This window comes from Musca vetustissima, unplaced genomic scaffold, assembly GCF_032173495.1.
Source record: "Musca vetustissima isolate MV318-11 ecotype Yass unplaced genomic scaffold, APGP_CSIRO_Mvet_v1 utg43672, whole genome shotgun sequence".
Lineage (NCBI taxonomy): Eukaryota > Metazoa > Arthropoda > Insecta > Diptera > Muscidae > Musca > Musca vetustissima.
The window spans coordinates 1-15536 of NW_026886251.1; the positions used below are offsets into that span (position 1 = coordinate 1).

General features: G+C 36.2%; 1 protein-coding gene across 1 annotated transcript; it reads left to right on the top strand.

The window, feature by feature from the left end:
- The first annotated feature begins 5910 nt into the window (after window positions 1-5910).
- LOC133333782 (elongation of very long chain fatty acids protein AAEL008004-like) lies at window positions 5911-14656 on the top strand. The gene is made up of 5 exons (XM_061542072.1): window positions 5911-5968; window positions 6040-6230; window positions 10798-10941; window positions 11050-11155; window positions 14334-14656. The coding sequence occupies exons 1-5, from the start codon at window positions 5911-5913 to the stop codon at window positions 14654-14656; spliced, it is 822 nt and encodes a 273-aa protein (XP_061398056.1).
- The last annotated feature ends 880 nt before the right edge of the window (window positions 14657-15536 follow it).

The window sequence follows — 15536 nt, forward strand, 5'->3', positions numbered from 1 at the left end:
AAGCAACGAGAAATGAAATTGATCATGTTGTGATAGACGGAAGGCATTCATCCAGTGTATTTGATGTTCGATGGATCCGAGGAGCGAATATCGATTTGGACCACTACCTTGTAGCAGCCAAGGTACGCACCCGTCTTAATGTAGCAGCAAAGATGCGATCTATTGTAACACGGAAACTCGACGTCGAAAAGCTGCAAACACAAGAGGTAACAGATGCCTCAACTAACCTGGTTGACGAAAGCACTTCTTGTCCCGACAATAGTGTAGAAGCACAATGACAAAGAATTGCTTACTCCCTACAAACTGCAACAAACACAACAATTGGGTACCAAAGACGACACTCCTGGGTACGATCAGGAGTGTCGTAATGTTACTGAGGTGAAAAACTTAATGCAATGGAGAATTATCGAAATAAAACGAAAGAGGAGAAATGTATTTTTTGAAAAAAGAGGAAAGCACAAGAACCAGTAAGGAAAGTAGTAAAGTCGGACGGGGCCGACTCTATGATACCCTTCACCACGTTGGGTAAATTCAACAGATGAATCCTAACAGACGTCGTATTTTTAAAGGACCTGTAAAATGAAATTGGATCCATAAAAATGTTATTCTGCAACCGATACTAAATTTTTCATTTGGTCAGGTATAGAAGCTATATCTTAATCTGAACCGATTTCAGGAAACTTAACACACATCATTCTAAACCTAATTCATTACGCTGTACAAAATTTCGTGCAAACGGAAAGATATTAAGGGACTTTGGTACACCATTTACATTTAATAGGACGAAAATATATATGGGAGATATATCTGAATATGGAAGCTATATCTGAAACCGATTTTCAGTAAACTTAACACACACAATTGCTGGTCTAATACTTTACGCTGTGCCTAATTTCGTGCAAATCGAAAGATATGTAGGGAATTTGGTGGACCATTTACATTAAATCGGACGAAAATATATATGGAAGCTATATCTAAATCTGAACCGATTTTCAAGAAACTTAACACACATCATTCTATACCTAATTTAATACGCTGTGCCAAAGTTCGTGCAAATCGAAAGATATATAGGTACTTTGGTGCACCATTTACATTAAATCGGACGAAAATATATATGGAAGCTATATCTAAATCTGAACCGATTTTTCCCAATTTCAATAGGGTTCGTCCTTGGGCCAAAAAAGTGACCTATGAAAAATTTCATCCAAATCAGATCATAAATGCGACCTGTACTTTGTTCACAAAAATACATGGACGGACATGCGTAAGTCGACACAGTGATTTTATGCATATTCTCAAAAGGAACCATGTGTCTATCTCGTTTCCTTTAGCCTGTTACAAACATATGCACAAAGACATAATACCCAGTACCACAGTGTGGTGAAGGGTATAAAAACGTGAGCGCGAGAAAATCGAGATGTACGGGAGTCAGAATGAAGTCCGTAAATTTTACCAACGAGTAAAACACCAAACCGAAGGCTTTGGTGCAGGCACATCCTCCTGCATTTTGAAAAGCTTCTGGTATCAAATTGTGGCGGTGAAGAAGATACTCCGTAAACAATAAGAGATGACGATGTACATTGTATTCCACCTAGCCATGGTCTGATTAGCAATTGGTCGGCTGAAGAACATAAAACAGCAGGTGCCGATGGATTACCAGCCAAACTATTCATGGCCAGTGCTGGTCAGGAACATGCACCAGCTGATTAGTACAATTTTGGTAAAGGAATACATTCCCAATGCTTGTAACCCTATCATCCTATGTTCCGTGCACAGGAGGAGACAAGTCGATATGTACCAATGACATTATTGGACTATGCCAAAGCGACTTCAGGCCTAGCAAAACCACCATCGACCAGATTTTCACAAGATCCACGAAAAACACATCAACACATTCCGCCTTTTCGTCGACTACAAAGCCGCATTCGACAGCCCAATTCGCTCAGAGGTGTCTAAAGTCATGTCTGCGTTTGACATTCCTGCAAAATTAATACGGCTATGCAGGTTAACTTTAACTGGCACAAGATCAGCAGTTGAAGTCGGAAAGGACCTCTCGGAGCCCTTCAATACCGTACGAGGTTTCAGACAAAGTTTGTCGCGAGACCTTTTCAACGACCTGCTGAAAAATGTCATACGAGATGCAAATGTGGACATAAATGACACTCTGTACACAAAAAAACCGACGACATGGACATAATGGTTCAAACATTGCGAGCAGTAACAGCCACCTTTGAAAGAATTGAGAATGAGTCTGCCAAAATGATTGTGTCAACGCGCAAGACATCCAGTAGACTCGGCACAACTGTGGAACTTGAAAAGTACAGCTTCGAGGTAGTGAACAATTGAACTCAGGAGAAGGATATTGTTGGCCAACGCTGATACTACCTCTCGCCAGACCAGAATCACACTCTGCAAGACGCTGATACTACCTGTGTTGTTATATGGATCTGAAACACGGGCATTTGCTCAAGCAGATGAGTCAGCTCTTGGGGTGATTGAGATAACATTTCTTTGAATGATCTAGGGGGCGATCTGCGTCGACAGTGAATATCGTCATGAGTTGTACCATATATTCTCGGACATCGACATAGTCTGACGTATCGAGTTTTTGTGACTACGTTGGATAGGTCATATTGTGAGAATGGATAAGGATGCCCCAGCACAAAAGGCATATAAAAGCGAGCCAACTAATGGTTCACGCAGAATGGGGAGGCCACGAATTCGATGGGGAGATCGGGGGGGACACGAATTCAATGGAAGGATAGAGTGGACACCAAACATTTCGCAACATGGTATTTCATACTGGAAGAGCTGCTGACGCATCTGGAAATCTTTTTTAAGCTCGTTGTTCTGTCACAAGCCAGCTAAGTAAGTAAGTTTTGTAAAATAAATAAGTAAATAACTTATCTTTTAAAATGTATGAAAACCAGTTTTCAATGCCACATATCACTCCAATTGATAACTTTCAGAGGGGATACTATGTTCGATAAATCCATTTATTGTAGTGTTCAGCGGCAATTAGATCATATCACAAAAAAAAATTTGCTGTCGAAACAATTTTGAAACTAAAACTATGGCTTCTTTAAAATCAATGCTTGTCATTTATTTCTAGAACGTATGAAATGAACAGTATTGCCAATGTATGAATGAAAATGTTTTTGTCGAATATTCTTGTAGTAGAATAGAAATATTATGAAGCGTTCGTCAATGTTATATAACAAACACACGATTTTGTTGAAAAGTTCGCCAATAATGTAAATATTGAATATTAATATTTATTATTATGACAATATTGGAATTTATTGAAATTATAATTAATGGCGGTTGATTTTTTTAGAAATTTCTGAAACACTATTGCATTTAGTAGAGTGTATAGATATGGAATCCTGAAAGTATTAATTATTTGAGTATAGGATTGAGGTAGCTTTCAAAAAATCATATATATGTGGAAAACAAGTTTGGAATTAAAAAGACTGTTGGAGTGTAGGATTGCGGTAGCTTAGAAAATCTGTACTTATGAGTACGAAAAGTACTAAATGGTATAATCACTATACAATAATAAACGTAATTGTATGTGGTACAAAAATTCACCAAATTTAAAAAAGTGACATTATATGCACAGTTGTTTTTGTAATTGAAAAGCAGTCAAAATGACCGCTTTCGGCAATCTCGTGTTAAATATGGTACGATTTGGATTTAAGTGAACGGAAATTTATGATTAGTATGGCTGTTGCCATATGCTTTGGTGTAGGCACAACTTCCTGTAGAGATGAAGAAAGAAACCTGGTGACAGATAAAGACAGTGTGTTGAGGTTCTGGAAGGAGCATTTTGCAAAGCTTCTGGTATCAAATAGTAACGGCGAATAAGATATCCCAGAACCAATTAGAGATGACGGTATAGATTATATACCACCTTGCCAAGACGAGATCAGAATATCAATTAGTCGGCTGAAGAATAATAGAGCAGCAGATGCCGATGGATTACCAGCCGAACTATTGAAGTCAGTCGGTGGTCAGACGCTGATCAGAAGCATGCACCAACTGATTAGTACAATTTGGCATCCTGTGTACAAATCAGCATCCTGTGTCCCGTGCACAAAAAGGAGACAAGACGATATGTCTCCTTCCCATCGCATATAAATTGCTATCCAGCGTGCTGTGTGAACGACTGAAGTCAAGGGTCGATGGCATTATTGTCGACTATAAAGCCGTACTCGATCTGTACTTATCTGTTCAGAGATATTTAAAGCCGTGTTTGCGTTTGGCATTCCTCCAAAATTAATACGGCTATGCAAGATAACTTTAACTGGCACAAGATCAGCAGTTAAAGTCGGAAAGGACCTACCTTTAATACCGAACTAGGATTCATACAAGGTAACAGTTTGTCGTGTGATATTTTTAACATCCTGCTGGAAAAGGTCATAAACCAAACAACACTTGCTACTCGCATACGCCGATGACATCGACATAATGGGTCGAACATTGAGAGCGGCCTCCTATGAATAAATCGAGTGGGTCTGGCAGTAAACGGCGATAAGACCAAGCTGATGGTATCAACGCGCTAGACGTCCAAAACTCTCGGACCAACTGTTGAACTTGAAAACTACAGCTTCGAAGTAGTGGACGATTTTATATACCTTGGTACCTTCATAAATAAAACTAATGACATCAGTTTTGAAATTCGGAAAAGAATCGTATTGGCCAACAGATAAGTATGCAGTTTAGCAACAAGGATACTTCGGGCCAGACCAAACTCACACTCTACAAGACGCTGATACTACCCGTGCTTTTGTATGGATCTGATCTTGGAGTGTTTGAGAGAAAAATTTTCCGAAAGATCTGTAGACCGATCTGCGACGACGGTGAATCTTGTCGTAGAATGAATGAGTTGTACCATCTATTCTCGGAAATCGGTATAAAATCGAGCTAACTGATGGTTCACACAGAAGGGGAAGGTCAGAATTCGATGGAAAGAAGAGCTGCGCACAAGACCGACGCGATTGGAAGCATTTTTTAAGCTCGGTTTATGTAATAAATGTTCTGGCACAAGACATCTAAGTAAGTATACTTATTTTCTAAAAGCAGATTTAATTAATTATTTCATCCAGTACAATTGTGAACAGCAGGCGTGACAGAGGCTGGCTTATGTTCTCGATGTTGGGAATTGAGAGTTTTGTCTCCTCGTACTCTTATATTTTTTTCCATAAAACAAATAGTTTAATATAAAACTTGTTGTGCATGTATGTTCAACGAATTAAAATAAAAAACATTCATCAAATATGTTTGTAAAAACTTCCATCGCATCTAATCATATTACTTTGTTTTTGGGGTAAAATCATACCAAAAACAAAACAAACAATAAAATGTCTAAGGTCATGGTTATTTACAATATTCATTCATTACAAACTGACTTACAATTTTCAAACATGGCGTTATACACGTATTTTTACACTGTCTACATTATATATTTTCGAAATTGTTGTACAGTGTTGTTAGAAAATGTTTCAACAACAAAATGCGTGTCAATAAAAAAGTAGACTATATAGCCATGCTTGTTTGTCCCGCCAACACGTGACGTATGTATGTCTTAAGTAAAAAATAATATTTTGTTTTCGTTGTTTGTATTGAAAAATATATAAATATTTATATTTTATATAATGACACTGGATGGAAATGATATTGAATTGCATTCGCATGGAATACCTTTTGATTTCGAAACGTAAATGTCAAGAAGAAGAAGAACAATATAGAAACACGAAATCCTAAGAAAATAAATAATACAAATTGACAATTTCGCTTTTTAGTTGCTCATTTACAATTGTTGTGTCGTGTTGTGTCGTTGACGTGCACGTTGTCTGGAAATCGCGCGTATAGCATAATTTTTGGATAATCATAATCGTTGCGTTCGTCATGATTTCCTATCTATACAATGAACTTAAAGAACATTTCCAAACAGCGGGTGGAAGAGGTAAAACAACAACATATTTTAAATACAATTTTAAAATATTTTTGTGATTTTCAAAAAATATATTCTTTTAGATCCTCGCACAGCAGATTTGCCATTATGTAACAGCTATGCAGCAGTAATTGGCATAATTGTTGTCTATGTATTATTCGTTAAGAAAATTGGTCCAGCCTTTATGGCCAAACGGAAACCCTATAATATACGATGGCTTATTTCGTTATATAATCTGGCACAAGTCGTATTCAATGCTTATGTTTTTATAAGGGTAAGTGAGAGATTTTTTTAAAGTCTATTTAAAATCTGGTTATTTCGTCGGGTCTTATGATCATAACATATACAAACTCAGTTATTAAAAGTTTTTTTTTTTCAAGGAGTGGTGTCCTTAAAAAGTCGTGAGGTCCTGGATCTGAAAATGTCATATTTACAGCAAAATTACCATTTGATCTATTACCTTGGATTATGTGAATCAATGGTGGAGCTCCAAAAGGAATAGGAGAGTTGGATATTCTGAACGATATAAATATTGGTGTTATTTAAGGTTTTTCATAATTTTCAAAGGTTGTAATCGTTGATTTTATACCACACTGTGGTACAAAAAATATCCATTTGTGTTGTTATTTAGCATTCTGAGGACATAACTACAAGAATTTTCGATATTTATTTTTAACAATCTCATCTAATTGGAGAACGAGCGATGGTACGAGACACAAAAGATTTCACATTTAAATTCTGGAGTTCTCTTACGATAGCCACTTGTGGGTTTTCAGTCAAATATAAATAAATCACACTATGACGCTTGAATTCCACCAAATACGCAACTTCTGGCAGAAAAGCTGTCGTGACGAACTTTAAATAACCTCCACTTTAAATACCCTCCAGTACACTTTTGAAATACGTAAAATCAGGACTTAGCAAATTGCTAAATAGCCAACTGGGAATACTTAGATTGAAAAATGGGACTACAACGATTGATCTTGACACGAGGGCTATGTATAAGCATGCATTTATGTTGAAAATGTTCTGTGCAGTTTTTTTTACCCAATAAAGTTGCGTAAGGTGTGGTAGGAAAATGCGTCTAGAATCATCAAAAATACCTATATAGGGGCTAGAACATTCGTTGAGGCTATACATAAGTGTCGACCGAATAATGGGGGCTGCGTTAAACCATATCTTGGGCCAATTATAGCAGAGATGTTACTACAAATTAAAATTTGTCCAAACTTCCCAGAATACGGAAATTTTTCAGGTAACGTTATATGCGGTCTACCCTGAAACGTGGACCAATATTAATAACTTTTAGTAAGGAGAATTCCTACCCAATGATATCCCAAAACAAGTAAAACAAACAAAACAAGTAAAACAGGTTTCATTATTCACTTTATATAAGGTATATATTTTTATCAAGGAGGTTTCGGATTTAATGTTGATCAAATCGGTTATTCAGAACTTCAGATTAAATTGATAAGTTTAAAATATATTGATCTTTTGTGGGGGAGGTACCAGAAGGAGTGGAGGCGGTCCCATCTTCGGACTTAATGTAGGCTTGATAAATATAATAGGTTGCCCAAAATTTGGTTCACATCAGACATTTCATTCGCCGTATATTGGATTTATAAATATAAAAATATTTATAATTTGTGGTGGAGGTACCAGAAAGAGTGGACCAATGGATCCAATCTTTGGACTTGTTCTAGGCTTGGTAAAGATCGAAGAAAGTTTGGTTCACTTTGGACATTTCATTCGCCTGATATTGGATTTTTAAATATTGAAAGCCAGAAGGAGTAGAACAATCGGTCCCATCTTTGGACTTGATCTATTGTGCAAAATTTTTTTCAAATGGGATACTCCGTTCGTATTATAAAATTAAATTTCAGCAAAATTTTGACCAATTTGTGCGAGAAGGCTTCAGAAGCAGTGGACCGAATATCCCTACCGTCGAACATGAACTAAGCTTGGAAGAAATATTACGATGTGTGAATTTTGGGTGGAATTGCTACAGCCTTCAGAATTGGCAGAATTGGTTATAATTTGGTATTTCGGCCTCTTGAAGTGTAAACTACCTTTTCTAAATATATATATATATATATATATATATTTATAGGTTTAAGTTCTCATGTTACTCCCCTATAAAGGTTCCGCCCATGATAGAATGACTGCTATTGGCACTCCCAATTCTTGGTGGGTAACAAACTTCTGCGAAGAAAATGTTCTATATGGGGCCCACATTTTGTAATAATCCCATTTAAAGATTCCGTCCAATTTTTAATTTTTGAAGGTTTTAGCCACATTTTCCAATGAAAGTAAATTGTTATCCCCCTTACTTGGAGGCTAGAAATATTTTGGTTAGGTTAGGTTCATATTTTGCTGCAAAGGTTTTACTTTTTAGACGTAGCCTCGGAATATAATGTCTCAGCAAGATCTACACTTAAGGGAGTCACCTCATATATTTTCACTCTATAGAAAACCTCTGGAAAATGTTTTATCTGCGAAAATCTTAATATTAGGTTGGGGAAAAAGAAATCCATTTTTTGTTATGTGTTATATAGGACTTTATTTAATATGCTTCGGAATGTCCGATTTGGAGCAAACATGCATATGGTAACTTCATATTGCCTCTCTCATCTCAGTCCTGTCTCACCACAATCCTTTCTAGATAACAATTTTTTATCATTAAAGAAATTTTGCAATGCATGAAAAAATTAATAGTCGATTGGTGCCAAGTCCCAACCAAGCTCCCAAAGTTTCTGGCGAGTCACTGTAGATGTGTGTGGCTTAGCGTTGTTCTGGTAGAACACGACACCTCTCCCGTTGGACAATTCTGGCCGTTTCTGGTCATTTACTATCTTCAAACGGTCCAGTTCTTGACAGTAGAGATCAGAATTTATCGTTTGGCCATATGGAAGCAACCCATAATAAATAATCCCCTTTCAGTCCCACCAAATGCATAGCAGAACCGTGCTGGCCGTTAGTCCTGGTTTGGCCACAGTTTAAGGTGCTTTACCGCTCTTTGACCACGATCGTTTTCGCACAGGGTTATCATATGTGTTCCATTTCTCATTTCCAGTCACCGTCTGTTTAAGAAAAGGGTCTATCTCATTCCGTTTGGCCAAGGCTTCGCAAATCGAAATTCGATCCATCCTATTTTTTCTGTTAATTGGTGTGGCAGCCAAACATCGAGCTCCTTTTTGAATCCAGCTTTGTGTAAATGGTTTAAAACAGTTTTATGGTCGATTTGTATCTCCTGGGCGATGTTACGACTGCTAACATGCCGGTCAACTTCAATTTACGGATTTATTTTTCCCCAAACTAATATTTACTGAAGACCTCTGAAAGACCCTGTATTTTAATTGAAGACATCTGGTTGATCTCCTATGTGTAGCTAGCAGATCTAAAAAAATACTTCTTAGGCGACCGTTGGAAGGTCTTCTATTTTGTTAAAGTTTGTCTATAGTCAGTATAGACCTCTGGTAGACATTCCAACTGTAATTATAAAATATCGATCATTGGAAGTTTTCTGTGTATTGATCACTTCTTAACACTTTACTATAGTTTTCGGTCTAGACCAACTTCTCTGAATACTAGATATTTAGAAAGTCTTCCATTCCTTGAATATCTCTGCAAAATCTTCCCAGAAGATCTTTCATGTATTGAAGACATATCAGTGAAGTTTTTTTACATTACTAATTTCGTACCATCCTAATATACACATAAATTAAAAGATCTCCATAGATTAATTAAAATTTATGTTTTCAAGAACTTTAATAATCTTTAACATGTATAAAAATTATACTGTCCGGCAAGATGATTGGACTCTACTAAGAATAGCAATAGAATTCATTTGATTAGTTTGTAAAATCAGCAAAATAATAATGAAAGTGCAAATAGTATCGAACGGGCTGTTGTTGATGCTGACAGGAATATTATGTGTTGCGAATGGGATCTTGGCGACAAGCACAGTACATATAGAACAACAATCAACACGATCAGAATTCATTGTTAACCCTTTTAGTGTCAAAAAAACATTTTTGTCGAAATAAAAATCTAAAATTTTGTACTTAAAATCGTATGAAGGCACAGAGTTTAGAAAAAAAGCCATTCTTATTTTAAACCTCGGACAGTTTTGCCTGTCTTTCAGCAAAAACAAAGACATCAATTGTAACCGTACTTAGGATAACCGAAAATTTGCAAAGGAAGAGAGTAATTTTAAATGTCGAATATATTCGACAAAAACACTGAAAGGGTTAGTAACAAATCACTTGCAGTATAATCGAATTATGGCTATCCCTGTGAAAATTACTTAACCTATTTCGTATGCAAAATGAGCAAGATGAAATAAAGGGACCCCCGTTTTGCTGATGCATTACCTCTTGTGCTCATCGGATATTTTCGTTTTGAATAGTCCGAAGAATGGCTTGCCGTTTATGTTAGCAGAGGCTGGCTATGATGTTTAGTTGCCGAATTCCTAACCTGAGTACTTTGCCGAATTTCATAATCTGAGTATCTGAAAATTAAAATTTTGTTTTCTCAAAGCGTATAAAAACTCCTGGCTGGAAATTTATCAAAACGGAGAATGCACATAAAAGCCTCGCCCGATTTTAAGTATTTGGAATGCTTAACGCATAGTGGATGGCATAAAAAGTGCGACGTTTTGTTTTTTTATTTTTCTCCTTGATTTTTATTGATATTTTTTTTGTATTTGTATTATTTCATATTTCACACTGCAGCAAGACACCTTAGCTTAGTATAAATTATAAATTTATATTCTAAATAATATATGTCAGACAATGAACTACTAAATACAAATATACAATACATTTTTATGTTATTTGCAGGTTACCAAACATTTTGTATTCCATAGTAAATACAGTTGGTATTGTATGCCCAGCGATTACACTGACTTCAGCGAGGATACGATGCAATTGCGAAAATATGGATATTTTTATTTTCTTAATAAAATATCAGATACCATTGATACGGTAAGTATTATTTGGATAATAGTTTTTTTCAGCAGTTACTAGTAACTGACTCGAATCATTTCAAATAAAATTTTGATTAATTCCATATTTTCTTCTTCTTTTCTCCAGCTTTTCTTTGTGCTAACCAAAAAATATAGCCACATTTCGCTGTTGCATGTCTACCATCATGCCACCATGATATGGGGTAGCTTTTTATACATGAATGTTTTGTTTGGTAAGAATTCTTATAATACAAAGCTCTTTGTCAAAAATAATAGATTTGAAATACATCGAGGATAGGGTGAATCGTCAAAATGTGACAAACTGTGAATTATATGGGGTATAATCAGTGAGTCAAAGTCAAAAGTATTCACTTGGTGCCGTCCGTCTGTCCATTATAATTTGTAAACTCGATACAGGCCACAGTTATGGACCAATCGTCACGAAATTTTGCATTATATATTCTGGCCAAAGAAGACCCTTATTGTTTTTAGTAATGATCGGTTAATATTTAGAGGATAAAATGGACCAAAAACGTTATTTTTGTCTGTTTTTCTGGTGGCTCTAGAGGTCACAATTATGAGCCCAACATCACGAAATTTTGCATGGAGTATCAGGCCAAAGAATACACTTTGATAAAGATCGGTCAATATTCAGCGAGTGAAATGGACCCTGACTTTTGTGTGAAAAGTGGCAAAATTTGCATTCTATGGGGTATATATTTACTCCCGAAGAACATAGACCCGAGAAGGTGACAGTATATTCAAGAGGAGTGGTTGAACTTTAAATCTTCCAATTTTGTATGGCCGTATGTACCGGGATAAGGTTGTTATACGTAAATATTAAAGGTGATATAGGTATTCTGATATTGTTTAGTATTACCATTACCACACTAGGGAGCGGAAATGTGGCGCTGACGGCTAGGAAATTTTTGATGATGATTGTATGATATTTCGGGCATTAATTGACAGAAAACTTTATTATCAGCCGACCATCACCAAATTTCCATGACGAAGGCGATCTGATGATTTTAAATAAAATGTTTTGATGAAAATAAAAAAAAAATGAATCTTATGGAGTAAATTTTTACTTCCAAAATCATTATTCGGAAAAGATGTCTCACAGCGAAAGGTATCCAAGTTAATAGTTTTTTTTAACGGATTTTTTATGGTTACTAGCAACCTTCCCAAAATGTCAGATTTTACCAAAATGTCTGAATTTTTCCGCATTCTCTTTGTAAAGCATTTATCAGACTTGGTATGCTTGAGATGTTATGTCTTCTAATATTTTTCTCCAAAATACTCCTTACATTCCTCATACATTATTATCTTGATAAAATTGAAACGTTGTCCCAAATCCCACTTTTTCAGTACCTTGTTTCAAATTATCTTTTACTTACTTATCTGGCTTGTGACAGAACGGTTGTTCCATAACCTGAGCCTAAAAAAGATTTCCAAGCGCGTCGGTTTTGTGCTCATCTCATCCAACTTGAATGGCCATGTTCCGAGATTTTGTCTTCTACTTGATTTTTCCATCGCATTCGTGACCTTCCCCTTCTGCGTGAGCTATCACTTGTCTCGCTTATATATGCCTTTTGAGTGGGGGGATCGTCATCGATTCTCACAACATGACATAGCCAACGTTTTCGCTGCAGTTCGATCCGCCTGACTATGTCGATGTCCGAGAATATGTGGTATAGCTCATGGTTCATTCGACGACGATATTCAATTTCGACGCAGATCGTTCCATAGATTTTCCGGTGAATTTTTCTCTCAACCACTCCGAGAACTGCCTCATTAGCTTGCGCAAGTATCTCTGCTTCAGATCCATACAACAGCACGTGTGATATCAGCGTCTTGTAAAGTGTGAGTTTGGTCTAGAGGTGACCTTGCTTTTGAGTTGCTTACACAGATTATTGTAACATCTGTTGACCAACACTATTCTCCTCCGGATTTCAAAATTGATGTTACTAGTTCTATTTAAGGTAGTACCGAGATATATAAAATCGTTCACTACCTTTAAGCTGCAGTTTTCAAGTTCTAAAGTTAGTTTGAGTCTACTGGACGTCTTGGGCGTTGATAGCATCAGCTTGGTCTTCTCACCATTTACTTGCCGGTCCCACTTTGGCAGACTCCTTGTCAATTCGTTCAAAGGTGGCTGTTACTGCTCGCAATGTTCGGCCCATTATTTCACATTTGCATCTCGTATGAAATTTCTAGCAGGATATTATACAAGTCACACGACACACTGTCACCTTGTCTGAATCCTCGTTCGGTATTTAAGGGCTCCGAGAGGTCATTTACTGCTGACCTTGTGCCACTTAAAGTATCTACATTGCCGTATAAATTTTAAAGAAATCCCGAATGCCGACATGGATTTAAACACCTCTGAACGGATAGGACTGTTGAATGTGGCTTTATAGTCGACGAATAGGTCGAATGTGTCGATGTGTTTTTCGTGGGTCTTTTCAAGGATTTGGCGCAGTGTGAAAATTTGGTCAATGGTGGATTTGCCCGGCCGGAAGCCGCATTCGTATGGTCCAATAATGCCATTGGCCATTGACTTCAGTCGTTCACACATCGCGCTATATAACACTTTATATGCGATGGGAATGAAACTTTTTCCTCTATAATTGGCACATATCGCCTTGTAGGCAAATTGCACTAATCAGCTGTCTCCTGACCACTCATCTTGAATAGTTAGGCTGGTAATTCATCGGTACCGGCTGGTTTATTGACCTTATCTTGGCTACGTGGTATACAATCTAAATTTGTCATCTCTTATTGGTTCTAAGGGTATCTTCTTCACTGCCACTATTTGATACCAGAAGCTTTTCAAAATGTTCATTCCAGATACTCAACATGATATATGTATCTATCACCAAGTTTATATAAATATTGATTGTTTTATTTCAATAATTTAAAGTTAGGACCTGCATGCTCACATATAAAAAACAAGTGGATACTGTACCTCACTGTGCATTTCTATTCCGCCTAGTATGTTTGATATTGAAAACGTGATACATCGATCCAATTATTTGTATTGGTCCACTTTTAGGGCAGCTTCCATATAACGATACCCCATATTCGGTATTTCGAAGTGTTTGGGCACATTATTCAAATACATGGTTGTAATTTATTAAAAAGCAAAAAAAAATCTCTATCAAATTTTAACCGATTTAGACGAATTTTAGCGTAACGTACCGTATCGAGTTTCGAATGACGTTTTTTGTTAAGTTTCGCATAAATCTGTACAGTTTTAGATATATCGCCTATATGTGTGCTCTTATGTAAATAGTGCAGCAAGAATGCTCCTGGCCCTGTCCGACTTTTATACTTTCCTTACAGATTTTAATTTAGTTTTAAGAACATCTATTTAATAACAAACCTAACAATGTTCTTTTTATATTATAGCATCCAATATCTCCGTTATTGGTTATGTAAATGCATTGGTGCACGCTGTCATGTATTTCTATTACTTCTTAACCTCGCTCAAACTGAATTTGGACCTAAACAAATGGAAATCGCGACTGACAACATTCCAACTGGTACAATTCTTCTACTTTGCCATCAGACTGTTCATTGTTCTCACACACAACACCTGCGGCCTGCCGAATTTTTGGCTCTGGGTTATATTTGTCGAAAATATTTTAATGATTTTATTGTTTTCGAATTTCTACTATAGAAATTACATTGTCAAGAAACCGAAGTCGACGAAACCGGTAAAAAGTAAATGATACTATCGACACAAATAGAAACTAAGAAATGTAAATGAGTACAACAATAAAGAAGAAAAAACTGCATTGCTAATAATATTTTTGTCTTAATTTAAGGAATATTCATATTATAGAGGACAATAAATAATATACGTTACTAAGGATAAATCCTGCTAAAAGTCCACGTTTTTTCATTTTAAGAAGAAATTGCGACAAAAGGCGATTTGGCCTTTTAAACAGTAGGAATTTACAAAACTATTAACCAATCCTCATATAAATTTAAGGAACATACCTATATTTGTTCAAATTTACAAATTGACACTCGACATTAGGACGTGGATTTCTTAAAAAAAATACGACACGTTTTTTACGGCGTGTATTTTAATACGTTGGAGACCATTAGCCACAAATCGTGGATTTGTTAAAAAAAACTATTTTTGAGAATAACCTAACATAGATAAAAAACACATATTTTTTAGAGTAACCACAAGACGTAGATTTTTAAAAATATAATTTTTTGGGTGTAAAAACATATTATTGAGAGTAACCTTACGAGTGCAGTTCGGAAATTTCTTAGCCTAGCAAAAAAATAGTTGTGTTTTGGAAACTTCCATCTCTGTTATGAACACATGTAAAGTTTTGTTTCGATCTGGCAACTCCTTCATATAGAAACAGCCCTTTTACTTAAAAGTGGTAAAAATTTGAATTGAAAAAAATGAATGATATATTTTTACTGAGATTTGTCAAAGAGGAAATCTCACTCGAAATGTTGCCGATGAATTTATCGACGAATGGTAGTTAAAAGGGTGAGGCATCACCAAAGCGGCCATCGCCATATAAAATTCGCCAACGAAAAGCATGTTTGACCGGTAGTCGATGTATTTTTGTGGTAGTCGGTAAA